General features: G+C 39.7%; 1 protein-coding gene across 2 annotated transcripts in view; it reads right to left on the minus strand.

The window, feature by feature from the left end:
- Positions 1–2,254: 2,254 nt before the first annotated feature.
- The window catches only part of LOC109100375 (tyrosine-protein kinase transmembrane receptor ROR2-like), a 69,939-nt gene continuing 58,660 nt past the window's right edge, over positions 2,255–13,533 (minus strand). The window contains exons 4-9 of one of the 2 annotated variants that reach the window (XM_042732131.1): positions 12,328–12,358; positions 7,992–8,113; positions 6,466–6,768; positions 5,930–6,187; positions 5,611–5,816; positions 2,255–4,553 (exon numbers count right to left, since the gene is read on the minus strand). In XM_042732131.1, coding sequence (XP_042588065.1) covers positions 3,126–4,553; positions 5,611–5,816; positions 5,930–6,187; positions 6,466–6,768; positions 7,992–8,113; positions 12,328–12,358 — 2,348 coding nt within the window. In that variant the 3' untranslated portion in view covers positions 2,255–3,125. Of the gene's footprint in view, positions 4,554–5,610; positions 5,817–5,929; positions 6,188–6,465; positions 6,769–7,991; positions 8,114–12,327; positions 13,028–13,533 lie in introns of those variants that run through there. The other variant, XM_042732130.1, reaches the window with a different exon arrangement.

Here is a 13,533-nt window from a genome sequence, read left to right on the forward strand (position 1 = left end):
ATACGTCAAAAATTATATTAATATGATTAACCATGACTATACAGTGTTCATTATTATTATTATTACCAGGCTTTGTTTCAGTAGCAGCAGAACTAATATTATTAATAAAACAAAAAAAAAAAACCTGCCATAATGATAATATAGCAATGTATAAAGCCCAATTATATAGCGATTATTCTAACTAATAACTTACCCGTCTAATTTTAATTACTTCAAATTTGGATGACATGTATGCAGCCGTTACCAAAATATCAACAGACACATCTTCTGTTTGAAAGAAATTAAGCCACCTAGTGGTATTCAAAGAAACAGGGAAAAGTTTACAGCAGAAGGGCTCCCTTTCAAAGACTTACATCACTGGCGTCCTGCATCATTTCCTCGTTTAAAGGACACAATCCCACTAGAGAAGCATCAGTTCCAGTTTGTGATTTTCTCAGCATCATCAAGCTTTTCTCCAACAACTAAAACTAGTTTGAATATGCTTGTGTTATGAAACTGTCAACATGTAACAATTTATAGCTGTCAAATGGTCGATATGATATAACAGGTGTGGATGTGATGTAACCTAAAACTAAAGGAGTTGCACAACGTGGCGCCCGACATGACCTACATTAAAAAAGACGTGTGTGAGTGCGCCATCCAGTGGAAAAACAAACATGTTCCAATTGCACCGGCATTCGTTCAAGTGCACATTTAGAAACAACCGAACACAATAATATACTAAGAAGCATCGGGTTTTCCCTTAGAACATTTCATATGCGTTTTGAAAGTAAGATGGATACGTTTCAAAGATGATCATGCAGTCAAGAAAAACGTTCAATGCATAACACATACAAAGAACTCACGTGTGCAGACACAATACCTTTTATTTAAGAGGTATTACACCTACAGATTCACAGTGCAAGGTAAGTGATTTTTTTACTTAAATGTGAGCAATTAAACAAATGCAATAAAAATGACAATCTTTTCATGACAGCCAGTGACACATCTGTAACGAGGGGGAAAACCCAGCATGAACGCCTCGTCTGTCTTTCGTGGTTTCCATCAAGATGGAAAGTTCGTGGACGCAAACCTTGCGATACCAGCTTTGTAGCGCAGTTTGTGCGGCAGCAGAACGGTTCGTTCCTCTGCGTTAGTTTGCGTTTCCCTCCCGATCCGTCCAGGCTGCCGCGCGTAATTCTGCGCCGTGTCAGAAGACGAGGTTTTGGTAATATAACAGCGCGACAGGTTGGCCAATGCGTTCCTGTCCTCCTGCAGCTCGTGCATCGTTTGAGCCGAGTCATTTCCATTCGCGAAAACTCTATCCCTCACATACTCTCCGCTGGTGCATGCATTGGTTCCATGACTGTACCTGCCCATTGGATGATAACCGTCCAATAAACTGATGCGCGGGGATTTCGTGTTTTTCAGCAAAGGGTATGATGCCAAATCGAAAACCGAGCGAAAGAGATTTGTTTCAGGACATATTGTTCCGCAACAACCAGAAAATCTGCAATGAGGCAGACTGCGCAGTGGTAACACAGCTGTAGGAACGGCAAAACTGCGCGGATAACCCTCATTTGGCAGTCCAAGAGGGAACCCAAAAGCAGCATGCGTCGGGTTACTCGGAGCAGCGCTGTGGCGATGGACTGCAGAGAGCGCAGCTTTTAATTTGTCATTCTCTCGTTGAAGCTCGACGGCGCGCGACTCCAAAAGATGCTCCTCCATCCTCTTGCGCTGGCGAGACCTCTTCGCAGCTTCGTTATTACGAGTCCGCTTGAGCCAGTAATTACCGTCTTTCTGCTCATCAGGCGTAAACTGTCTTTTCCGTCGCGTCCCGCTGTTTGCACGGAGGCTTGGCACCGCGTGAAACTGGCACGCGCTCCGTACACTGCTGACGCGCGCCAGTTCATCCTGCGCGGAGCAGCAAGCACCTGTTGACATCTCAGCAGGCAAGCGTGTACTACTGCATAAGTATCAGTTCTGTATGCAAGGGTAAATTATTTGCAGTTTGTCTGCCAAAAGTGGAGAATATATCAGTTATTACTTTGGTCCCGCCTTTCTTGGGAGAGAAGAACACCTACTTTACAGTCATTGGTTAACATGAACCAGCACACATCACTCACTCACTCACTCAATCTTTCACTTAGTACATAATAAGTCATATAAAATACATGATTGTGCCATTTTAATTACATTATCATAGCAAAATGCTTTTCCAATGTCTAGATTGTAGCTTTGACTGTATACAAGTTGAGGAAACCCCACAAGTAGTATAATATGTATTACTTTATTGGATTCTCTACGTGCCTGGATGAACAAAATATATGGTTAATGTTGGTTAATAGCATCTGGGTAGAAAGCAAGTGACCGGTTGGTATGACTTTAAAGTAATACTAGAGGCTAAACAAAATAAGACAAAGAACATTACACACCAGTTACAAATCTTCAAGAGAATCAATGGCATAAATTACAAATCTTTACAACAGGACTTTTATAAAAGCAACTTCTAAAAAAAAAAAAAAAGGACACAAATGTCTTGGGGTCAGCATCCATGTCTCTGCACATCCACATCGTTTATTGTCCAATATCATGATTTTATCACGGTCGTGGATTATGATGAGGTTTCATCATGCGTATCATTTACCAAAGCCTTCAAGCAAGAAATACATTTAATCCTGTGGAGCCGAAAGGCTCGATTAATGACTTGTTCTCAATGACACCACCAACTGAGAAGAGGTTACATTAATGAATGGTACCCACAACATGCTTGAAGTGATGTTTCATGTTGCACAGCAACAGTAAGAACATGCATTCTTCTGAATAGCTTTGCAACAATTTGATAAAAAAACAACCAAACCAACAAGATCATCTGCTACCGACCCCAAAGCAGAAGGGCTGAAAGCTCGATTCTTCATCATAGACTACAAAAACCGCAGCTCATGGGTGAAGCTGACATTTCTTATAAAAATATCTCCAGCAGCATGATGCGTTCATCAATCAGTGGCTGCGGATAAAACAAAAAACCCATAAATAACACTACGTCCATGTGTCATTCACTGGTTTCCCTTCACTTCTTAAACCTGTACAACTGAGAAAAACTTCAGAAAATGATTCTTCTCATCTAAACGATCTAAAAAGATCATCTACGCTTCCATGTTGATGTCATTGTCCTTGGTCTGCGGGCTGTCATTGTCCCCCAGGAGCTCTGTCTCTGGAACAGAAAGGTCCTCGTTGTGCAGGCCGCTTTGAGAGGCTCCGTCAGCGAAATCCTCGTCTGTCGTCTTCAGGTCGTCATTCATAAGGGCCGCTTTCTCCGTGCCAGATCCGTTGGAGGGTGCTGTGGTCACATAGCCGGTGCTGGTGGAGCCGCTGCCGCTGTGGTGCGATCCAGCCTTGGCCACCATCTGTGGGTGCAGCTGCTGTGGAGGCATCTGCATGGGGATCTGCATGGAGTAGAAGTTCTGCATGTACGGATAAGCAGGCATTGGCTGGTAGCCGTTGACTGGGATGTAGAGCTGGGGTGGCACCATTGGGCGCATCTGGCCCTTCATGGACACAAACTGAGGCTGAGGAAACGGGGAAGACTTTTTGGGACTGACGTAGCGAGCATTGCTGATGTTGCTGATGGGGCTCGTGCTGAGGGAGCTGGTTTGAGTGGTGTTGCTCGCTCCTGAGGTCTGCGCCGAGCTGTTGTAGTTGGATAAGCTCTCCCAGGTGCGCAACCGGGCATGAATGTCTTTGAATCGTGGTCTTCTTGTGGGGAACTCATTCCAACACTCGAGCATCAGTGTGTAAATCCAGGCTGGACAGTCATCTGGGCAGGAAAGGACTTGTCTGTTGCGCACCATCTCAATCACATCCTGGTTAGAATAGCCACAGTACGGCTGGAGGCCATAGCTGAATATCTCCCAGAGCACCACGCCGTAGGCCCAGATGTCTGAATCGGTGGAGAACTTCCCGTACAGTATGGCTTCAGGGGACATCCAACGGATTGGTAAGGGACTGGTTCCCATTAGCTTGTAGTAGTCGGCGGAGTAGACCTCTCTGAACAACCCAAGGTCCAGGATCTTCACGTTGAGCTTATCGCAAACTAGGATGTTACGAGCAGCCAGATCCTTGTGTACCACGTGGTGGCTGGAAAGATACTCCATTCCGGCTGCTATCTGTGTGACGATGTGTAGGAAGTCTGCCTGTTCCAGAGTGGATTTGACCGTTTTGTCGTCATCAGAGCTGCCGACGTCCGAGTGAGGAGATCTCATGACCAGGAACTCGTGGAGGTCACCGTGGCCCGAATAGCTGAAGATCATGCTCATGGGCTGTTCTTTCGTTATCACACCCAAAAGGCAGACGATGTTGGGGTGCTGTAGACGGGACCGGAGCATGGCCTCGTGGCGGAATTCTTCCCGTAGAGGACCCTCGTCCTTGTCTTTGACCGTCTTTATAGCCACCACCTGGGTCTGCTCACCTGGAGCCGTACCGTAGAGGTGACCTTTATAGACTTTTCCGAAACGGTCCTCTCCAAGCTCTTCCATGAACCGAACTGCAGACAGGTTGAGTTCTCGTAGCTTAGCCTAGGAATTAAAGACGACAAGAAATCATCAAGTCTGCTTGTGCTCAACTGAAGAGGCTAAATGTGCAGTTACAGATCTGATATAATGACAAAACTTAACTGGCACTGGCTCACTAATCATAATGATACATCAAGGTTCATTTTAACCTGGAAGAGATTAATGACTTCTAAAAATGCATAGCTGTTCGTAAGGAAACCAAACATTGCAGATGAGCCACAAGTATTTAAAGTATCACACAACATTTTTTAAAAATGTTTTCAAGAGATACAACATTTAATAAAATGTGCACCTTTTGTGTTTGAGTGCATCTGGAATTGAGGTTTTACACGTGATGTTATGCAGTCTTTTTTTCTTTTTTTGCATTTGTGTCAAAAACGGTTTAATAAAAAGAATTTAGCTTCATACCAATATCTTACACATGTTTGGGACTGGATTTTGTTGATAAACATGAATGTGCACACCTATTGATGAACCACTGCAGAAAGATTTTTTTTTCCATCTAAACGTGAGTTTATGAAGATTAAATGAATACAATGAACATAAATTCTTTGAAAACATTTAAGAGTAATATTAATGTTGTGGTGTTAGAAAATGTATACATTTGGACTAATTTTGAATGGTCATAACTTGTAATTACAAATGATTTAAATTATTTCTTAAATTAATACATCACATTTTTTTAATTCACGGAATACTGCAAGCTCTCTGCAAAGATTACATATTCTCATAAATTTCATAAAATAATTCAATTTTTTCTTGCGTCACAATTTCAAAAAAATTCTCAATGTTTTCATTACTAAAAAAAGGATAATGTTGTAATAACATGGTAATAAATGTAGTAATAACATGGTAATAACACTAATATACAGATCTTTGACCTTTTTGGGAATTTACTGATCAGGTGCAAAATATTAGTTGAATTTTTTTATTTTTTTTAGTTATAACTAATTTATAATCTTATGTTCAGTTGGGTCCAAACTGAGTTGTGAATGCAAAAATTGCAGCTTTTGAATGCAACTTCAAATGAAATTCAGCAGCTGAAGTGCTGGAGGATTACCTGATGCTTGTGCTGGTTAAGTAGAGGCAGCTCCATTTCTTGACTCGGCGAGGCAGTGAGTTGCCGGCGAGTAGGACTGTCAGCAGACTCCTTCTGTTTGTTGCGACACATGCAGATCAAGAAGAATAAGCAGGCAATAACAAGAGGGGTGGCTATACTGGGGATTAAGATGTACAGGATCTCCTTTTTCACTTTCTCTGGAGGCACTGGGGAAAAAAAGAAAAAAGATATATATATATTTTTTTAAATTTAGACCAAGAAAAATCCAAATGAGTTATTTTTCTGCCCATCATGATGGTCATAAAGATAATCTACTCACTGCAGGGCTGAATGTCACAGACGTCCACTCTAACATTAGGGTCTAAAGTGTAACACCAGGGGCTCTCCATTTGCCCTCCGGGGTTCCTGCAGAAATTGTGTCCTCCTCTGAGCTCAGGGTACTCAACAGGCGTCAGATGATGACTGTGTGGATACTGTGTGCTCCACGGCTGACACTGGTAGCCTGATTTCGTGACACTGACCGTGCCTTTGTAGTTGGCACCACTTCCGTTGTAACAGCTGTGATTTGGGGGTGAATCTTTAACAAGGATTGAAAATTAGAAGGTGTTTTCTCTTAAAACATGAGAGAAGTAACTGAAATATTCATTTGTGTGTATGAGTTACAGACAATCATTTATAGTAATGCAGCATCAAGAAATTTTAGATACACCACAAGAGGGCCCTCTCGCATTAATTGCTCATTGAGGGTGTTTCGGAGCCAATTACTTTGGATTTCATGCTTGTTAAACCCTCCCTTGAGCCCTCCTTGGCTCTAAACCCCATTTTATGGTTTCAGATTCAGTCAAGTTAACCTACATTGCGGTGGCAGGCCGATGCGAATGCAGCTGGCAGCATCTGGCGAGCCGGGGTGGGGAAGCAGGTTGCACGCGGGCAGCTCCAGCTGCATGAGGATGAGAGGGTTGGAGCGTGCGATGGTGTACTCTGCATGGCACAAGTCGTTCTCCAGAGCCTCGCACTCGTCGCGGCAGAGCTGGCGCCGCCGTGGACCTCTGGTGCCCTCCTCACACAACGGGAAGACGTAATAGCAGAAGGACGGGATGGCAAATTCAGAGCACTGGTCTGACAGCTGGGTCGAGGTGCCGATCATCGTGAAGGCCGCTGGAGAACAACACAATGACAAATAAGAATAACAGCAGAATGTCAGGTGTGTCTATGAACATTATACACTACACGTTAAATGAAAGGTTCTTTACAGGCATCGATGGTTCCATGAAGAACCTTTAACATTCACGGAAACTTGTCAATGCACAAAAGTTCTTTACAGTGGAAAAATGGTTCTTTTGATTATTTTTTAAATGTTTTTCACACTATAATTTCTATTTTAAGACCTGTTCACTAAAGGGTTGTTTGGGGAATCCAAAATGGTTCTTCTATTGCATCACTATTGCATAATTCCCTTTTTTTGGAATCAAATGTTTTAAATGTTTTTGAAAGAAGTCTATTGAACTCACCAAGGCTGTATTTACTTGAAAAAAACAACAGCGAAAAAGTAATATTGTAATATATTTTTACAATGTAAAAGAACTGTTTTTAATGTTAAAATATTAAAAAATATTATTTATTCCTGTGATGCAGCGCTGTATTTTCAGCATCATTACTCCAGTCTTCAGTGTCACATGATCTTCAGAAATCATTCTAATATACTGATTTGGTGTTTTTAATATTATAACATATACTGAAAATAGTTTTTGCTGCATCTTTTTTTTTGTTGTTGCTAAAAACAAACTAAATAAATGAATACATTTGTTCAGCAAGAATGCATTAAATTGATCAAAAGTAACAGTAAAGACATTTTAAATGTATTCTTTTGAACTTTCTATTAATTAAAGAATCCTGAATAAAAATCTTAAGCAGCAAAAAACTGTTTTCAACACTGATAATGGTAAGAACCATTATAAATACTGCTATGATTATGATGAATGATTTCTGAGGTATCATGTGACACTGAAGACTCGAATCATTGCTGCTTAAAATTCAGCCTTACCATCAAAGGAATAAATTACATTTTAAAATATATTAAAATACAAAACAATTCTTTTTAGTGCTGTCAATCGATTAAATAAATAATCACATATTTTTCTGTAATTAACCGTGATTAATAACATATTAATACATTGATATTGTCATAATTTCACACTGAATCTGCAAATTAATGTAGAAACGAACATCTATTAAATGCAGTTTTGACTCAAGTTTCAGCCATTAATTACAGTTATTCATCATTACAATATAATTGAAAGCCATTTTTTTTAACATTTAATAGGCTTTGAAAATACAACTTATTCCACACTTTTGACCTGTAGTGTGTAGCTTGTGCTCACCAGTGATGCGGTTTTCACTTTCTCCCTGCATCTGCAGAGACTCCACGTAGATACTCCTGTTCCCTATGAAGCGAGCGCACGCGATGCCGCGGTACGGCTGGCAGAAGCCCTTCTCGTGCCTTCTGAGAAAAGAAAATGACAGACAGTGACGAACAAGATGATAACTTTCCTGAAAGACACACAGAGCTGATATCAAGCGAGTCAACTTTCCTGAAGCGGTACACCGTACAGTCAGGCCCACGAAGGACAACAATTTGAATTTCTAACATCAAACAGCACATTGTATATCACAATGTGTTTATGACCTTTCACCGCTAATTTCGTATTATTATTTAGATTAAGTGCATGTCATAATTTGAACTTAATCGTTTCTTAAGTATGTGAGTTGTGTAGGATCTAGTGTATCTACACAGGCCAATATGAAGCTTTCGATTGCTGATGTTAAAAGAATATCCTGCTGGCTTCAAGCAAAGAGACCGACCACATTAATGAACGTCAAGGGCGTCTCCATTTTCATCACAGAGTCATGAAATCTAGGCGCTCACACTGAGCCAATGTGTTTCAGAAGTGTATTCACGGCGTGTTATGATTGGAGCACTTCTGAAGAGGTTTCGATGGTTGTTTATTATGCTACTTTTGGGCTTTGCTGTTTCTCTCATCATAATCTGAACGTGAAGTGACCAAAATCACCAGCTCAGGATATCCATCTCTGCCGTTCATGCCGTTACCAACTGGATAAAAGTGGTCTATTCTGGCCAAACACAAATAGCTTTATGTGATGACTCAGGAGCTGGCTGGAGTCGGATTCTGAAAGCTTCTGAACTTGATGCCTTGAAGTTTTTTGGTCTCCACAACAGACACATTTGTTGTAGTCTCAACCCACAACAGCAGAGATTTCCAGAACTAAAATACGATACAGGGTCAGGCTCTGATCCAAACAGAGTCTCCTGTCTCCCTTCTAAGGCAGCATCCCAACCGAAATCAAACCTTGTAAGTGATGGATTTGGAACAAACGCAAACTCTGGTGGTTAAAACGAAGAACAAGAGGTTAGCAAGATACTCTGAACATGGAAATACACAGTACACACAAATACTGGCCAAAATATTCCATTACATTTACATTTAATCATTTAGCAGACGCTTTACTCTCTATAACTGTATATGAAATGAGTTGTAAGTACCACCCACTGTTCAAAAGTTTTTCTAATGTATTTGAATGAAGTTGCTTATGTTCACCAGAGCTGCTGTTACATTTTCTATGTTCGTTTTTTTTCTGTGATCAAAGCTGAATTTTCAGCATCATTACTTTTTTTTCAGGATTCATTGATGAATAGAAAGTTTTATGATTATTGAATTATGTATGTAAATGTGCAATGTAGAAGTCCTTACAGTCAGTCTTTATCGGTTTAATGCATCCGTGTTGGATAAGTGTCTTAAAAAAAAAAGAAAGAAAGAAAAAAGTGCTACTCTCCACAAACTCTTTGAATGTTTTAGTATGTATAATCAATAATTTTCAATACATCTTTTCTCACAAGCTCAATGAAATGTGTGAAGGATACATAAAAGCTAGGGGTGTAACGATACACTTATTTCTAGCAAAAATTTTTGGTTCTGGTCTTTCGGTTCAGTAGGCATGTGTAGACTTAATTTCTCTAGCGAACCAATGAGCTGTGGACACTGATGACATGCCCAAAGTATATGAAATGCTATGCAACATTTAGTTTTGATGTCTTTCCTTAGTTGAAACACCGATCGAGCGATTACATGAGGCATGAGATGTTCATTCATGTTTATTTCATGTTAAAACTATAGCAGTAAAGAGGAAGCGATGATCTGATTTATTGTTTGAATTTCCTGAAAAAAAAGACAATCTGAAAGATGAGTGTTTGTTTCTTATCAAAAATAACAATATAGAAAACTAAGTTTTACTCGAGCAGTGGTTAAACCAGTGCTGTATTTGTTCGGTACACATGCGCACAGAACCGAAAGACCCATACAAAAATTTCCTGTGCAACTTTTACACCCCTAATAAAAGCTATGTTTGAATTTGACCAGAAGACAGTGTAACTCTTTTGTGTTGAGAGCATGTCTGATGCCTTGATGTTACCTTTGAATGTTTAAAAGAGGTTTTGGAACAATTATAGCAGCTCAAATCAGCTCTTCTCAGTGAATGTGTTAGACTCTTAATTTATTATTGATAAATAACTAGAATAATTAAGTGCAGTAAACTGGAAAAATATTTATGCTACAAACCAATGAGTTTAAGATTATGATAATAAATTAATATGATAAATAAAAATGTGCAATAATAGGTACAGGTAAAAATAACTGGAAGCAAATGACACCACAAGCCTTGCAAATTTAAGATAAAAGAGCTGCACTTGAGTTAAAAACAAGGTGTTTAGACTGCATCACTTTGCTTGCTTGTGAGACTGATCCACTGCAAACAGAGCTGATCTGTTACCAATCCAGAAAAACAGTAAAAAACATTTTCTTTCATATATATGCATATCTTACGAAAATGTCCTACCCTCAGCCATGTGTATCATGATCAGAAACATGTCTGTCCAGAGCCTGCAGCAAATTATATATGCATATCTTACGAAAATGTTTGATTTTGATCCCTCCTAACTGTGTGAATATATGTTGTGAAGCTGCTAATGTTGCCAAACCAGGCATTTTGCCAGCGTAACCAAACCATCGATGCCCTAAACTTCTGCTACGCCGCTCCTCAATATCACATATGGTTACAATTTCACCGCAGTTTGGATTGAGCAAGGAATTTTCTCTCAAGCTAATGTTTGAGGACTTGAGCCTAACAAGATTCAGATTTACTTCCTATTTTTTGTTGAAAATATTGCATTAAATAAATGCAAAACATTCTTTCCCTGATGGCTGCAAGCAGTGCAGAGTTTACAGGAACTGAATATTAGTTTTGCATAAAAGTTTGCCCTTTAATAAAAGCTTGAACAACATTTTGAACATACATCAGTGTAAAAGACAATGAGGCTGTCAAGCTGTAAGCAACACGACTGGAGATTTGTGTTTCTCGTGCTCATCTGTAACCATTTATGCAGAGAAAACAATACTCTGCCTTTATCAAATATGTGTACATGTGGTCTTAGAGCTTCTCAATGCTCTTCTACTTGAATAACAGTTTTCTTTAATGACTCTAGCCACAAATGATCCTCGGCTTCCCTCAGAACAAATGCAGTCTGGGACCTTCATTCATGCAGAGAGCTCTAAGACAATATAACTTCAAAGAAACTTTCTAGCACAACATGGTATGTTCTCCTTACATTTAAATACAAAAGCACCAAAAACCTGGTCCATTTGACTTGTACACTATGCATTCAATATTCATTTACTCCTGTTCTTTCTGAAGACTTCATCAATGTCCAGATCCAGTTACTGAACTTCACTTTAGATGCTGTCCCATTCGCAAGATTTTTGCCAAACTTCACAGGGAAAAAGTTCACTGTTAAAAGTCCAGCGATAAATGAAGCACAGCTCACACAGAATTCATTATTAAACCAAACAGCTTTCTGTCGGTCAGTGCTTTTTCACCCTCGCACATATTTCCGGATTTTGTCATTTCTTGTTGAAATGACTGGATCTGGCCACAAAACTTTGCCGTACAACAGAAATGTGACCACACTGTTATAACACTGCTCTACAGTATGTCAGTATGCAGGAATGACTCCTATGAGCACTGCCCTAAAAACATCCCCACAGACATTACACTACCATTTATTTAACCTGGAAAAGGAAACATTAGGACCTGCCACTAAACTTCCCCAACCGGAGGTGTCTGCCAGCCCTCTCTTAAGGAAGTTAAGTCAGATATACTGCTTCAAGCCAGGATACAGGTCTGTGTTTTTGTTCTTTTTTTAGAAAACCAGGTCCTGCTATATTTCCACAAATCAGGTTATATATGACGTAGCAACAGAGCAAATAGAAAGAGTGTGCGAGAAAGAGTATGAATATGTAGACTATCTTAACATATTATAAGAAGACAGTCGGGAAAGTGCTTTGCACGAAACCAAATTGATCAAATCAATCAGATAATCTTCTAAAGCTACAGTTCACACACCATCTGGGCATTTTAAGCAGAAATGTGGTGTGTGTGTGTGACTCGGCCAACATCTGACTCTTTTCAAAAAGAATTCTTAAAATTCATCAGACCTTAGGCCAATGGTGAGTGTGTATTTTTGCGGTCAGCGGGTTGGAATAAACAATTTACTGTGTGGAAATGATGAAACATTTATTTACAGAAACACAAACAGCAGAAAACTGCGAATGCACACAAAGACAAACTGACAAAAGCAGTACTTACGAGTCTTCTCCTCCATGAGCTGGCGACTGTCCTGTAAAACACAGATAGGAGGAATTACAGACGAGCATCTTAACATGATCTTCCCTTCGGGAGCAGCTGTTTTCACAAACCCTAATTTGCCGTTTCAGTTCAAGGGAAGCTGCAATGTTATTAAGCCAAGATGACTTTTCAGAGAAGCAGGAGGCACGGTGCAAGCAAGCTCCTAAACCTGTCAAAAGCATAATGTATTTCACATCGGACACACTCCTTGTGGAGAATTTACCGTATGCACATAAAAGAGATTTTTTTTCCCCCAGAAGGAAACATTGGGAAGTTGTTTCTTAAGTAGAGTCCTAATGCAGGGACACTGAGATTTATGCCGCTGCTTTCCTATAAATATACAGGGATGCCAGGGTGAGATTTGGCGCATATGGTTGTAAAACACTGCTGTCTGTAAATCAACAGACTTCCAAAATAAGCCGAAATAGGTGAACAGGAAAGAAAACACTAGAGCTATGACAGAACGAGAACGCATTGATTGTAGTCCCCGATGTGAGCAACTTAAAGTCTGAGAGGAGTTTATATTGGGATGCCACACAGGTATATTTAATTGAGCTGGGTTTCATGTAACGGCAATCATTTCCAAAAATAACTATGCATTAAATGCACAAACTTGGCCAACAAATCTCTGGCCTGACAGAAATGAATGGAAATGTGTGCCGTCTTCCCATGGAGTGCAACAGCAGGGTACTGGAAGTAAAAATCCCAATCGTTTTTACCCATACAGAAATTGATTTTTAATGACAGTGTACAGTATAAAGCTTTAAAGAGAGAACTAGAAAGTCGAAGAATGAAATATGCTCAAGCTTGTAAGTCAATGGGATTTTAATAGAATTTTTCTGAAGAATTCCTGAAGAACTACACTACCCATAATTCTGAAGACAGCTCAACCAATCAGAAAGACCATATATTGTACAATTTAGAAAAAAAAGTTTTCTATTTCAGTATATTATAAAGTTAAATTTATTCCTGATGCAGCGCTGAATTGTCAGCATCATTTCTCCAGTCTTCAGTGTCACATGATCCTTCAGAAATCACTCTAATATGCTGATTTGCTGCTCAAGAAACATTTTCTTTTGTCAGTGTTGTGCTGCTTAAGTTCGGTGTAAAACGTGATGCATTTTTCTATATTTTGTGATGAATAAAAATTTCAAAAAACAGCATTAA

This window comes from Cyprinus carpio, chromosome B10, assembly GCF_018340385.1.
Source record: "Cyprinus carpio isolate SPL01 chromosome B10, ASM1834038v1, whole genome shotgun sequence".
NCBI lineage: Eukaryota > Metazoa > Chordata > Actinopteri > Cypriniformes > Cyprinidae > Cyprinus > Cyprinus carpio.